The sequence below is a fragment of the Anas platyrhynchos genome, chromosome 1 (assembly GCF_047663525.1).
Source record: "Anas platyrhynchos isolate ZD024472 breed Pekin duck chromosome 1, IASCAAS_PekinDuck_T2T, whole genome shotgun sequence".
In the NCBI taxonomy this organism is placed as follows: Eukaryota; Metazoa; Chordata; class Aves; order Anseriformes; family Anatidae; genus Anas; species Anas platyrhynchos.
This window is the reverse complement of record NC_092587.1, coordinates 110,390,041-110,404,602: the sequence shown is the minus strand read 5'-3', so window position 1 is coordinate 110,404,602 and position 14,562 is coordinate 110,390,041. Positions and strand designations below refer to the sequence as shown.

General features: G+C 45.2%; 1 protein-coding gene across 2 annotated transcripts in view; it reads right to left on the bottom strand.

The window, feature by feature from the left end:
* Positions 1-1,170: 1,170 nt before the first annotated feature.
* Positions 1,171-14,562, bottom strand: part of EVA1C (eva-1 homolog C) — a 33,874-nt gene continuing 20,482 nt past the window's right edge. For both annotated transcript variants that reach the window (XM_027449196.3, XM_021268404.4), the window contains exons 5-8: positions 6,280-6,423; positions 3,749-3,829; positions 2,795-2,884; positions 1,171-1,705 (exon numbers count right to left, since the gene is read on the bottom strand). In XM_027449196.3, the coding sequence (XP_027304997.2) occupies positions 1,320-1,705; positions 2,795-2,884; positions 3,749-3,829; positions 6,280-6,423 (701 nt within the window). In that variant the 3' untranslated portion in view covers positions 1,171-1,319. The remainder of the gene's footprint in view (positions 1,706-2,794; positions 2,885-3,748; positions 3,830-6,279; positions 6,424-14,562) is intronic.

Here is a 14,562-nt window from a genome sequence, read left to right as displayed (position 1 = left end):
CAGGGGGAGAGCCAGGCCCCCGCGGGAGCGCTGCCTTTCGTGCAGCCCCAAAAGCACGAGGGGAAGTGTCCCAGCCCTGCAGATGAGCTCAGCTCCTCGTGTCTCCCTTCAATCCCTCTTCCTTCCGCTAATAGGATGCCAGTCACTGTTGAGATTTTTTCCAGTTGAGCACGCAACTGTGCCTTAGTCATCCGAGTAGGTCCCTTCCTCCTTTTTAAGTTTTCCCATGCTCAGATGTGACTTGGTATCAGTAGGAAATGACGAGCCCTGTCCCTTCTTTCTTTCCAAGCGTTTCATGCTACCTCGCGCTACCCAGAAGCACAGTGTCTGAGCGGGAAAGCACAATGAACTCATGAAGTATTACCAATAGGAAGTGACATTTTTCCTCCTATTGTTCATGAAATTCCCTATGGAGTGCAGTTAAAATATTGGAGACATTTTATTTAAAGGCAGGAAGGTTATGTTTTCAACTTAGATAAATTTCGGGTTTAATTTTCTGTCTGACTGCACTAAGCCAAACCTGATCAGTCTGGATGACTTGCAAGCGATCTTTAAAAAAATCCTGTGAGTATAATCTTAAATCAAGGTTATAAAATATGCTGTGATATTAGCACTATTAACACAGTGCTCCACTTACAAAGTAGGTCCTTAATATAAAAAAAAATCAGTGGATATTCATTCAAGCACATGCACCTACTACACTTGCAGCATTTTGTGGTACTGTTTTGGGTTCACCGAAATTTTATTTGAGAAGAAAATGCGTTGGGTGTGGGAGATCATTAGAGTGGTTGAACAGATGTTGGGGGGAGGTATGCTTGTTTTTTCACACCCCCCATGTGTTACAATGAATCTGCAGGTTCAAGCTTCAAGCACCTGTGTTTAATTTTGCTCTGTCCTGCTGCCTCTGTTAATAATACATCTCTCATCAGCTGAACACATTCTCATGTAATTTATGGGCTGCAAGACACTAAGTGGTTACAAGTGCTATGTCCTAAAGCAGAAGGCTTTTCTCCATGTTATGATTCTCAAATATTGTTCTCCTTTTTTAATATTTCATAACCCGCATATGGCAATTGAGCCCAAAAATACAGTGAAAAGCAATCTATAATATAATCCAAAACTATGAGACTTCATAAAAGTGTTTTTCCACAGAATGATTTATAGACAGTCAAGGGTTTGAAGCTCTCTTTTTATTGCATATATTTCTTCTTACTTTACAAATAATTATATGTACTGATACAAATGTTCCTTCACAGAAGGTACATTTCTTTTTCAAAAAAAAAAAAAAAAAGGCTAGGGTGTCATCCAAAATAAGCCATTTATTGTTCATTAATATAAAATGTATTCATATTTCTAGGTGGTGTCATATCCAAACCACTGTTCATCCAAATTTCCTGCATGATCTGTTCCCTGCGCTCGATCCGTTCAGCCAGATCCGCTGCTTCTGCTGAGTTATAACCTGAGTAAGGAGGTCTGTAAAGTTCTGCCAGTTCATCCTGAAGCTCTGACTCGGAGGAGTCGTCCTCCTCCTCGTTCTCACTGATCTCGTCTGCTCCGTCACTTTCTGGCACCAGGTGCTCCCTCTTTCCTTGCAATTTCTTGAAGTCTTTAGAGCAGGACACGCGGATCACCAAGGCACAGAGCGTGAGGATTAATCCCACACAAACGCTGGACACAAACAGTAGAGCAGCTCTTTCTGGGTGATCTGAAATTAGAAATCCAGTGCTTAAACACTTCACACACTCTGCCAAAGTCTATCTGCAACAAAGCCAGCTGTCATTTCCAGAGTCCTGCATTATGTGGGTGTTTATGGGCAGGGGATGTGGGGGGGGCTTGCTGTGCCCTGCACCCAAAACACCCTGCACTGGGGAACTGAATGGTGCTGTCTCCGCTTCTTCAGATTACTGTGCAAAAATCCTGGACTCTTGAAAACATCACAAAATAACAACATTATCCCACCACTTTGTTAGCATTCTTAACCACCTACCAGAAGCATACCATTTTTTTCCAGCTGCCCTGCCAAAATGGGTCTTACTCTCACTAACAGAGGGCATGGGAAGAGCAACTCCCTGCTCCGAGGAACCACAGCAGCATCTCCAGCCCGGGCTGGTAGGGAGCATTGTGATTCCCAGTACAGGCTGAGATCACGTCCCAGTATAGCAGCAAGGGAGGCAGCAACTCGACTGCTGCATGGCTCCTGCTGTTTTTCTAGAAGAGCCAAAACCTTAGCTGAAGCCTTAAAGTTGCTTCTTAATGCCAGCCCCTTGCTCACTTCCAAAATTCATGAGACTTTTCCTGTGGTGTTAGAGATCTGGTGCTTGCAGATCTCTTGGCCTCAATACAATTTGCCTTAGTGTTGCGGAGTCACAAACCTGCCACGGCTCAGCATGGCGATGGCTGGGACGATTTATTTATTTATTTGTTGCTCCTTGATGATCCTTCCATGCATGTAAACCAACATTTCCAAAAATGGATGTCTCCAGCGCTGGTCCCAGATCGGGGACCAGGTTTTCAAAAATACTGAACAACCAACAGCCCCCATTGAAAACGTTCATTAAAAAAAAATCTTGGCTGCAGTCCCAAAAAGAGTTTGGATCCTTCGAGATGGAAAATATTCCACAAATGTCAATTGTGCTGTGATTGTCCCATCCACAAGACTGCGAGTATATTGCAACAATACTGTTACTATAAATACGGGATTTCCAGCTGCGACCTTCTGAGGTGATCCTCCCCTTCCTTACTCCTTCCAAAATGCCACAATCTAATAATGACCCAATCCGCCTCTTTTTCCTACCTCTAATGTATGCAAATGTAGCCAAGGAGTTGCTAACAATTGTGCCATCTTTCTTTGGAAGTCTGGATTCCTTTGGATCAATGTCGATACCTGCAACAAGAGGAGGTAAAGCAAACTCAGTCACGTTGTAGATGACAAAGCTGCTAAGGCGATATTCTTCTTATGACATTTGGACCAATGAGTCTGACTAAAACACAGGCAGGACAGCGCTGTGCCGTAGGAACCTTGCAGAACGTTAGACCAAATGATGGTTGATGATTTAATAAAACAAATATTGAAATCAAATATAAACAGCAAATAATTAAGGCATTGAAAATATTGAGTATATAGAAAATAGCAAAATTATTTTAAAAAAGGATCTACTATCAAGTGAAACCCCTTGCCTGTTCCCATTAGGCTTTCTGAAATAATTTACTTCATTAAGTTTCACACCTGTCCAGTGGACTTTTTAGCCCAGTTGCTGCAGGGCACTGCAGTTAGTGATGGTAGTGAATGTGCAGCATTCATAATGAACTAGCCACATCGTTCATTCTGTTTGCGTTTAGGAGGAGCAGGTGTTGGTATAATTTTTAAAAGACCCTTCACCACGAACCAACTGCACTTGCACTTTTACTCTTCCCATCTGTCAAAGTTAGAAAGCAGTGCACTGGTTATGGACTGCCGGGTATCCACATCCCTGTCAGCCAAAGTTCAGCACGTCTCAGCCCCTGCTTGGCATGACACTTAGGCTGACTGAAGCAAAGCTTCACAGTTCCTTGGAAATAGCGTAAGGAACATACAGAGGACAGCAGAGCCTTCCCTCTATCGCTGTGGCAGCCAAGCCGTGGCCGTGCTGGCCCCAGCCTGTCCCAGCCAGGAGGGCAGATGCTGTCCCCTCCCTCACACCCACCTCTGCTGTCCTACTGCAGCCAAAGACAAAGGAGAGGACTAAATGATTATTAGTTTTTTAATTACCATGCTCACCGTCGTTCAGCTTCACGGAAGACTTGTTGTCAGTGACCAGGGGGTTGACAGCTGTGAGGATGAATTTAGGAACTGGAAAGAAGAAAGGCAAACGGCGCACTGTCAGCTTTGGAAAACAGATCCCTGGTTAACTACTAATCCCATTACAGCATCACAGCATGGCTGGGAGTGGCAGGGACCTCTGGAGGTCCAACCTGGTCCAACCCCTGCCCAAGCAGGACCTCTTACAGCAGGCTGCCCAGGACCATGCCCAGGTGGCTTCTGAAGACCCCCAAGGAGGAGCCCCCACAGCTCTCTGGGCAGCCTGTGGCAGGGCTCGGTCACCTGCTCAGGAAAGGAGTGTTTATGTCGAACATTAATTGGGTTTCTGCTGGTGGCACCTCAGGCTTTGCCTGTTTAAAGTCTCGTGTGAAGTGCTCTGCAAAGAGGTCCCAGAGTGGAAGGTGCTCAGGATGAGCTGGCAGGGCTCTGGGTATGGCATTTCTCTTGACATTTATTTTTTTTTTCCCTTGAGAAGTTTTCACATACTTCTTAAAATAAGTAAAATTGCTAAAAGAAGGCACAGCGTGCAGACGTTGAGAGCTCATGTATTGTGTGTGGGATGAATGGGCCCTTCAGGTACCCAGGTCTTGGCACCTGCTCCCTGTATTGTGCGAAGGCAGAATGATTGATTTGCAGGAGAAAAAAAATAGAAAGAAATTTCAAGTATGAAGCTCACCTCTATGCTTTACACAAAGATTTGCCAATAAACAGTGTTAAGGAGAGTTAAACGGAACAGAGGAGACCGAGGCTTGGGGCTCAGCATAGTTTTCATTTGCAAAAACAACTAAAAATAGCACTTCTTTCTGAGCAGCACTCTTCTGTGTGTGGGCTCCAAGTCATATCTGTTTCCTTTCCCGATGAGGGAATTTTTTGGGACTCTTTGCTCCTGTTTGCAACAGAAAGCCAACAGCGATAGGGCCGAATGAGCTAATTTCTATTTTGGCTTGTATACCACCGTAACTCATAACTGTTTTCCAGCAGCAGAGTATTTTTGTCAGCGGACGAGGTTGGTTTGCCTTCTTTCAGCCTGCGGGCTGCGTTCGCAGGCCTGGCTCCTAGGAGCAGAGTTTGAGCTGGAAGGAGCTGGAAGGCAGTAAACGAGGTGCAGGCGTCCCCTGCCTACACTTTGCGGCATCCCCACGCTGTAGCCTCTTTCTCTGAGCCTCCACGTGGCCGATGCTGGGTGAGTGTGATGCTGGGGGGGGTCACGAGGTGATGCTGAGGGGGTCATTGAGGCACCGGGACTGTGAGAGACCAGCCTCTCCTTTTACCAGTAGGAGTTAACTGTAAAAGGTCACTCTGGACTACAGCCAGCCTCTTCCCCTGTTCCCTAGATGATCTATAAAACAATTAGACCTGCAAACCACTGCCTAATGCTTCAGACTGCACAGCTCAGGAGGATCTGGCAGAAGAAAAAGTCTTCGAGGTGTGCCAGCAGCACACACGAGCGCTATTTGTTATCCGTGTGCTATTGCAAAACCACTTCACTAAAAAGCAGAACGCGTAACCTCACTGCAAACAAACACACGCTTCTCCTCCAGCATATGGATGCGGGAGAGAGAGCAATCTGTTACAACTATCTTTCTTTAATTAAACAGGATCCCATTAACTCATTCATAAAGTTACTACGGCACGAAGACAACTGCACAACAACGTTACGTGTCAGCACGAAGGCAGGTCCCCAGCTCTCCTCAACAACATAAGTTCCTAAACAACGTAACTTCCTAAAAGTATGCAACACCCACACAAGGCACTATGCTGAAGTCCTGCAGTCATTTTTTTTTCCTCACTTTCATTTGTCCTACACTTTGCTGTCCCATGGCCTTCGCTTTTGAGAAGAAGAACTATAGGGAACTCTGCTTCCACATGATGTCAATATATCAGGCTACAATAAAGAAAATGAAAAACTCTCCCTTCTTGTCTGAGCTGAAGTAGGCTTCAGTCCTGCAAGGGATCTATAACCTCAAACCTTTATTTTAGTGAGAGCTTGCCCATGAGAAAGGAAATCCCTCTGCAAGGCTGGAGGCTGGAGGTGTGCTCGTGTGACTCAGGTTTCAGGACGGGGCTCTGTACACAGCACTGTTGTACCTGGACCCATGGCAGGCAACAGCAGATTATTTTTCCTAGCTCCATTATAGCTGAATTCTGCAGAACAGAATCTTATTTTGATAGTATTTCCTGAGATATTATAATACATACTTAATATTTTATTATAAAATTCACTTTACAGGGAAAAAAAAAACAACAAAACAAAACAAAAGAACACCAACAAACAACTTAATGTCAAAGTTTACACTGGGTGCAGCTCTACCCATGGGATTGTTCACATATTTTGGGTATAGACATGTCACAAAATTCCCGTGTTAAGGAAGGGTAGATTTCGGAAGCCCACGTGTGTGTGTGTCTCCATATGTGCGCATTGTTTGGCATTGTTTTGCTTTGCAAACAGAAAAAGGGCTTTAAAACGATTGTGCTCTTACCACATGCATAGCTGACGTTAAGGTATTTTGTCACTCCAGGCAGACACGGACTTCCAAAATCCTGGCTAGTGACAATAATTTTGCACCTCTGTTTCCCGTAACACCTTTTCGATAAAACTTCCAACGCCGTGTAAGACAAACAGTCTGAAAGAAAAATACATGCCATAAATACACACCAGCAGTGTTATCAGAAGTAATAGCTGCTATGGGCACAACAAGACACACACATCTGCTCTCAGTTTCGGACAGCTATATTTGCCTAAATGGGATTTCAGAATTAGGCATCAGGGTTTGTGAATACAAGGAAGCTCAGCATGCAAGGAAAATGTGAACTTATAGCAAGCTAACTGCCTCCTGCTGACCTCCAGGTGCGTGCTAAGGTTGTAGTAAGATCCATGTCAACCTACAAATGAGGTGCTGTGCTGGATGTCATTTATGTTCCCTTCATCATGGCCTGGAAGAACCAAGCACCCACAAACAGCTCTCCACCTGGTTCACCTTAAGAAGAGCTTGCAAATAAAAGGAGATCCAATCCTGTTTGCAGGTCTCTCTCTCCATCTCCCTGGGTTATCACGATGGTTTGACCAGATGTTTCAATTCCAGCTAGGCGAGATTAATTTTTGTGCACCACAACAGTGATGTTCGGTGTATGAAGGTAGCTGACGACTTGCTCAGCCCGGTGCTGCTGGGAGCCATTCCGCCACGGCCAAGAGGTCAGGCCAAGCTCGATGTTTAACCGGGCAGACCCCTGACTTTTCCTGCCGCACCAAATGCCACGCTGTTCCAGCCGGGCTGCTACCACAAGCCAAGTCCACATGCCTAAAGAGACTTCAAAGGCACCTCCGCCGCACGGTGCTCGTGCCTAATGACACGTTGTGTGTGCGCAGAGGGCCCCCGCTGCCCAGCTTCTCCATACCAATGGAGAGCCGTGGATGGAGCAACCTTTTAAAAACTTGCTTTAAAGAAAAGAAAGCATGTCTCTAAATGTGACTGAATTCTCAGTATCCACATGTGCGAAACCCTCATACATCAAGCAAAAAAATACCTGTTAGTTTCAGTTTCGAAACAGAAAGCGTGCAGAAGGCACAGGTCTGGGGGAGGCAATAGTTTTCTGAAGCTGCCCACTTCCAGTCAGCGTTACCTCACCCATCTGGTCAGCCTCTATGGATGGCTGGCATTTCTTATTGTAAGTCTTCCTTGGGCTGATTTGTATGTTTGGTGAAGGGCCCGGGGGTTACCTTTCAAGACAGATTTTGGGGAGAGCAGCTTTCTCTTTCTGGAGACCTGAAAACCTAAGGCCTGTGCGTCCTAGGAGGCTGCTGGGCAGGTGGGGAAGGCTGATTTAAAACACTGGATATCTCTGCTTAAATAAGTCTGCTATTTTAGTCCCTCTGGAGATCTCAGCTAACTAAGGATATATCCAGGTGGACATTTTAGGCAGCTAAGTAGCGTATTTTGGCAAGTACGAAAACAACCGAAGAATATCAGGAGGAACTATCAGATGATTCATAAATCACAGAGTCATCCAGGTTGGAAAAGAGCCTCAGGATCACCAGGTCCAACTGCTGAATGGATTGGGAGCACAACAGCAGTCCGGCAAGCTGAATTGTGTTTTCTACACAATGCCCTTCGAGCTACTCACAGCCGGCTGTTATGCTGATGGTTTTCTACAAATTCAGTGCTACAGAGAGTACATGTTTCACTTTGCCTTTGGTAGATGTTTGCTCTTGTTTCTCTGGGAGTTAATAGCTCCTTATCACCTATATTCGTGTTGGATTTGGCTCCTCCACCTGAGGAGCCAGCCGTCATGTGCCCACAGGCTCTTGGCAGGCCGGGTTTTGGAGAACTTTCCAAGGCTTGGCTGGTGTCACAGGTGTGTGAATGGAGACCAAGGCTGGCTTGCTTCTGCAGAACAGCACAAACGTTAACTGGAAAGAACCATAACTACAACAACAACACCAGCAATTTACAACGGTAACGCTATTTAACAGCTATCTGTGGTTTGGGAAGATTTTGGCCTTTAGTGATGCGGTCAAAAATTGTTCAGTTTCTTTCTGTCTGGTTTGTCTGTGCCACTGCTACCTGCCTGCTAGGGACGCTTCTGGTCAAACACCTTACTGCAGCGTCTGAGCGAGGAGGCGATTCACTCCGTACTTAATTTAATTAATAAATTAATTCTGAGTCCATGAGTGAGCAGCCAGTCCTGAATCAGCAGTCAGCGGCCCTGAAGAAATCACAAATCAGGAGGCGAACATAAACATGTCTTGTGTCTTCTTCCTGAACATCTAAGCGATGTTTGAACTCAGCGTACATTTATGGGCCTTGCTAAATTGGTACCATCTGTTTAAAACAAACGGCCTCTTGAGAAGCACTTTCCCAGCACGCTAGAAGGCTGCTGACATCCACCAGCAGTGGCAGAAAAAGCAGCGATGGACGGCTGGGAAAACGCTCAATTCTTCTTGCCTTGCTGCCGGAGTTGCCCGTTACTTACCAGCAGTGCTGGAGGATCCTTTGAAATGCTTCTATGGGTGGCATGGAGATACAGGCAGGGAGGAGAGGGTCTGTGCACAGTAGGACACTATCAGATCTGACTACAGCTATTTAACAGTTGGAGCAGAAAGCCTTGTTTCAAGAGGAAAGGCTCTTTCAGCTCCCTAATTAGCTTTGTTTAGGAAAGTTTTGGCATGCAAATGACATGCCATAAATCACGAAGGCTTTAATGAGCGGCAATTTGTCTTCTGGTTGCTCAAAGCTTCTCTCCATTCAGGCCCTAAGAGCTTCCCCTCCCTTTCTTTGCATCCTGCCACACAAGAGCTGCAGGTGATGGAGTAGCCAGGGCTGGCCCTTTTGTGCCAAGCGCTGGCAGCCCCGGCCTGGCACACCCGCTCCCAACACCACTGAGGGCTGTCTTCTCCCACGTCACTGTTCCCAGAGCACAAGAGGGATGTGTCTCGAACGCAGATCCACGTTACACACAAAGTAACGTGCTGCTGAAGGACCGGGGCACCCAAAGGAGGAGCCCCACCACAGTTTTTCGCTTCGATGCTAGGGCCCAGCTGCTTTCATCCCAAACTGCTGGCCTGCAGGGCTTTATGTTTTGTGGGCTACGCCTACCCGCAAAAAGAATAAGGAGCTTGCTTTTAGAATCGATTGAAAGCAAAGATTTCACACTACTGCATCAGCACAGCTTGTGCTTTGTGGAGCCCAACCATCAGCTCCGGGGATAAGAACTGACAAGGGGAAACCACGGAGTTCCGGAGCAAGCAGGGCTGCAAGCTCCTAAAGAAAGTTTCCATAATAACATGGTAATTTATGCAAGGGCATGGCGTAGAGGGTCCTGCCTGCGCATCAGAGGAGGGCCATTTGCACTGCTGGTTCTAGCAAAAACACTTAGGGAAAGCGTTGCTGATACCTTTATACCCCAGGTCCACGTTCTGCCAGCAAACAAGGCGGCACGATATGCTCACACCACCACTTGCTGTCAGAACAGGCCATTCCTTACCACCTGTACCTCCTGTGCCTGCTGCGAGGCTCTTGGATTTCCTTACGAGTAGCTCGGAGTTTGGAATTCAGTCTGTGAGCATCTGGGGCAAAAACCCCACAGTCATCCCGCATAGGCTCAGGGCGAGGGATCTATCTGCCAGCACCAACACTGAGGAGAAGGCACAAGGGGAGCTCCGTGCTCCTCGGGTGGCAGCAGGGACCAAACTCCTACTGCTCAACAGCTCACAGCACTGGGTTTGCACAATTCACCTCCTTATCATACTCTGAACTTGAATGCCAAGCACACTTTTCCCAACAGCTCAGAAATCTAAGCTAGAAGAACCTATACGCAAGAAAACCCCTCAACTGCTGGTAAGGGAAACATTGGTGGGTGAAGTGCTGTGTGTCTGGGCATGCTTTAAGCACCTCCAAACAGCTGCTCAGCAAAATGTGACCTTCCCCAGTCACCTCAGCAGAAAGTTACCTGGAGTCAAAAAATGGTGACTGATCTTTTTTTATTGCACTCCAACAATTGCTTCTTCTCCTGCTGCTGCTTTCTTTCTAGGGGAGCTTTGTCTTGACAATTGTTGTTGGGGCCAAGGGGAGGAATGGCTTCTTTTGAGGCCAAAACACCTCCTGGTTTTCCCAGTTTCTCAAGGATGCCACGGACAAGGATCTTCTCATGTCTGATGTCTGCACACAGACAGAGCTGACTGAAGGCATTTTGTGGTGGAAGCAAAGCCGAGCAATTCTGTCCCCACCTTTGCACCCATAAGGTTCTGCTGGCTGTTGTCGCCCACACCCAAAGTGACGAGGCAGCGGTGGCAGAAGCTGCAAGGGAAGATGTGAACCTTCTCCACATCCCCGAGTCCTGGTGTTGCTACAGAACCGTGCCTCTGCATCTACCCCACCCACACCATCAGTGCGTAAGTGCTTCCAGATCTGACTTCAGTTGTTTGTACCCTTACTTCACTTACAGCTGCTCTCAAGAGACTTGTACGAGGGACCGGCTCACGCTAGGAGGAACATACACCCCCTGGTATGGGAAGGAGCCAAAAGATTTTCAGTCACTGTTGGTGAATAACAGATGCAGGCCCACTGAATTGTCCAAAACATTGATACAAAAAAATAAAATAAAAATAAAAATAAAGGAATCACAATATCACAAAACATTGTTATATAATGACATTGTGATACCGTGCTGGGCTGGAAGGCATCTACAGGATTTTGGAAGTCTCTCTTTCCTTCCTAACACCCCTTCTTATTACCTGAATATCATTTCAGCAGGAAGAGGGGATTAGACAAAATCCAGCCCCAGGGTAAGTCATGCCATGGTGACAGCCGTGATGGGAGTGCCTGAATTCTTCACACACACACACACACACACACACTCACACACACCCCTTCACTCTCCCCGGAATGGAAACGGGCTAAAGAGAGGGTTGTGCTGGGAAGGACCCTACCTCCCAGCAGTGCAGATGGGCACTCTTGGGCTCTGCTGGTCACTGCCACTTGTGGAAGCACAGACCTGACCAGCCAGTGCACATCCAGGTAAAATTTCTGGGAATTATGTTTTGGTGTTCTAGCTTGCAAGTTGCAGCTAGAGGTTGCCTACCACCAAGCCTCCTTTCAAGTACTTTCATGTATTAACAAGAGTAATTTATTATTTGGGAAGTGTTTGTTGGCCTGAACCTTCTTCATATTCTCTATGGCAACCTGTTTTGGCACAACTCTTTAGCTTCATTTGGCCAATAAATTTTCTCTTTCCTCATACACATGTTAGCACAAATGTAAAAGAGAGCATATCAGAAGAGGAGCTGACTGCTACAGGCTCCTACTTTGCTGGAGACCTGCTGGGCACAATAGATCCTGATAAGCAGAACTGTAACCAAAACAAATCTCAGTTTTCTTGTGAGCTTTTTGATAATCTTAGCATAACAAGGAAGTTACTTTCTCCAAATCCTGTGGAGTCCTAACAGGGCCAGTCACTGAACAGCTGCAGAAGCAGGACACTGCCTGAAGTCCTTGATTTTCCTGCAAAGATCCAGAGATCTTATAATGAAATAAACCCCTGAGCTTCAATGAATTCTCTTACTTTTGGCAAGAGTTTACTTTGCAGAATAAACTTTTCCTGAAGGCAAAATACCCTAAAATACTTGGAGACAAGACTTCATGTGCTGTCCTTTGAAGGGGGCAACTGTGTCCGCTCACAGGAATGAATGGTCCTGATGCCAAGTTGGAGAACGTGTAAAATATGTTAAAAGTCCTCCTTCGGTTTGATGATGAAGGAGAAAAAACAGGAAAAATATTTTTTACTGATCATACATGGAAATACTATCTTCTTTGATTAATCTTCCCCTCCCCAAACCTGCATTGAGCAAGATGAGTCATTCTAAGTGCAGCTTTTTGTTTCTGGACAATTTTAACAAAAGTAGAAGACATTTGGAAACAAAAGGTGGAAGTCACACATATAATTAGGTATCAGTCCTGGGACTGAAGTGGTGCTGTTGTATTGGCTGAAGTGCACGTTAGAGAGTTTCTTGTACTCAGTATTTCACGTGCTCACTCTGTCTGAAGGAGAACAGGCACTTGTGTCTGTCTCCCACATCCCATCCTGTGTAGGCTTTTCTGTTGGCATAGGCTCATGCTAAAGCTGTTCCACCACCAAGGGTAAGCAAAACCCAAACAGACCAGAAGAAAACTTTTCTGTCAGGGCTTTACCTAGCAGGGGAGGCACCACGGCTTCCTCCTCTGTACCAGCAATGGCACCTGAGTTAGATTATTGAACTGGCTCGGAAAACATGTCCTAGGGGGAGGCAGTCATGCTGAATGCTGAGCTGAGGCTCACAATCCCACAAGTGCTCCGAGGCTACACAGATGTCATCAATAACAGTGATGGATTTATATACTCTATTTACTACATGGAGAAATGCCTTTATGCTAAAGACATTATACATCTTCCTGTGTTGCCTTTGAAGAATAGCTCTGGAAATCTGTCAGCTGGTTTGATAGATTGTTCAAAGAAAAGTGATAATTCAGAATACATCTGTCTCAGTTCAAAGCTGCTGCTTGTCAGTAATTGCTTACCAGCTATATTGCATGTGAGTATCTAATTAATTTGATATCCAGTCCTCCTAGCAGGACCACATCCAGTATGCCTTGATGCAAACTGAACTCAGCAGAGATTTCCTATGCATGTCATGAGGAGCTACAGACAACTTCTATTCTGCATAGTACTAAAAAAAATATAAATAAACAAACAAACAATAACAACAACAACAAACAGCTTCCCTATAATGCAATGAAAGAAATGGAAAGGATTGAGCACTGTCTTTAGCCCAGGATGAACAAATGTGTAGAAACAACATGGATGTGAGATGAAGCAGACTCTAGCTTCTGGTGTAAACATATACAGGTACATGGGCTCTGACTCTGGAATGAAGAGCAGTAGAAATGTTTTCTAAATTGTCTCAAATCATTTAGATCATGCTGACACTCAGTTTATTATTGCTTTCTCTCAGAGAAGGGTATCCAAGCACTTAAAAAGTCTTATTATGCATCCACTGACATCTGTATCGTGCTTCAGATACCACATTAATAAGATTTAAGCTCCAGATGGATAGAACTGGAGTCAATTGGATTTGGCTCCTAAGTGCTCAGTCCCTTGTGATAACTGAATCTATCTCCCCAAGCCACATAAGTGCCTTTGAAAATCATGCTCACTGCAAGGGGTTACTGGCAGCATGGAGCAAGAGGCCAGCTACTTTCATTAAGTAATGGGAAACCCACATAAAGATCTACCTTCTACAGATCTACCTTGTGTTTGTCTCAGCTTTTATGCTCTCTCCTATTACCTCTGTTTTAGGTTTCTTTGCATAGCACAAGAACAGCAACAGCCAGGAGTTGCTTATATGCAGGCAGCCACAGCACAGAATTTGTCATTGTTGCAAACTCTTCATCTACTTACATGGGGAAACTTTATATAGAAAGGATTTGTAGTATTATGATCTGTGAACTGTAAGGACTGACACCATAGACAACTGAGCAATTCCCAGAGGTGAATGAAGTGCAAGAAATAAGTACAGTAGCAGCCTTTCTCCGTCAACTGAGCTCTCTCTTCTCTGCTTTGAGTCAAGGCCATCATCATGGAGGATGTATGGATCCTTCAGAAACCTGCTGAAATGTTTCCTTTGTAGAACAGATATCTAGAGCTAAAGCCCCAGTGAAGGATCAGACAGGACAGCTAATATGAAACACAGATTTGGCGATTTTAAATAAATTCTTGTAAAAGAACAGAATACAATTTTCAGCCAATACATTTTTAATACCTATAAAACTAAATTGAAACATTGGCTTGCAGACAAATGGCTTTTAAGACTAATTATTGATCTCTTCTTGATGTTCAGAAATGCTTCTTATAGATTTCACTTGTAGCACGTTTCTCAGAAGTAAGTAAAGTTCAGGCTCTGCACAGACAGGCCTGGTGTCAGTCATGTAAGTCCTTCCCTGTGTGGTATGAAGGGATGTGAACAACACCCAGATTTTGTGCTGACCTTCTCTACAGAATGCAAATTTACCTTCACGCTTTCGCTGTCAACCATTGAACACATTCATACAAACATCAAGCACCCTCATAACCATGTGCTACTATAAATTTATATAAAAGTATAAATACTTAATGATAAAAACTGAGTCACCAGTCACACACCAGCTGAGACTACACACTGAAGTCAATGACAGCTTACTGATGATGACTTGTGATGTTTTGGGTTCTTTCACATTTTTGAAAGGGAACGGTGT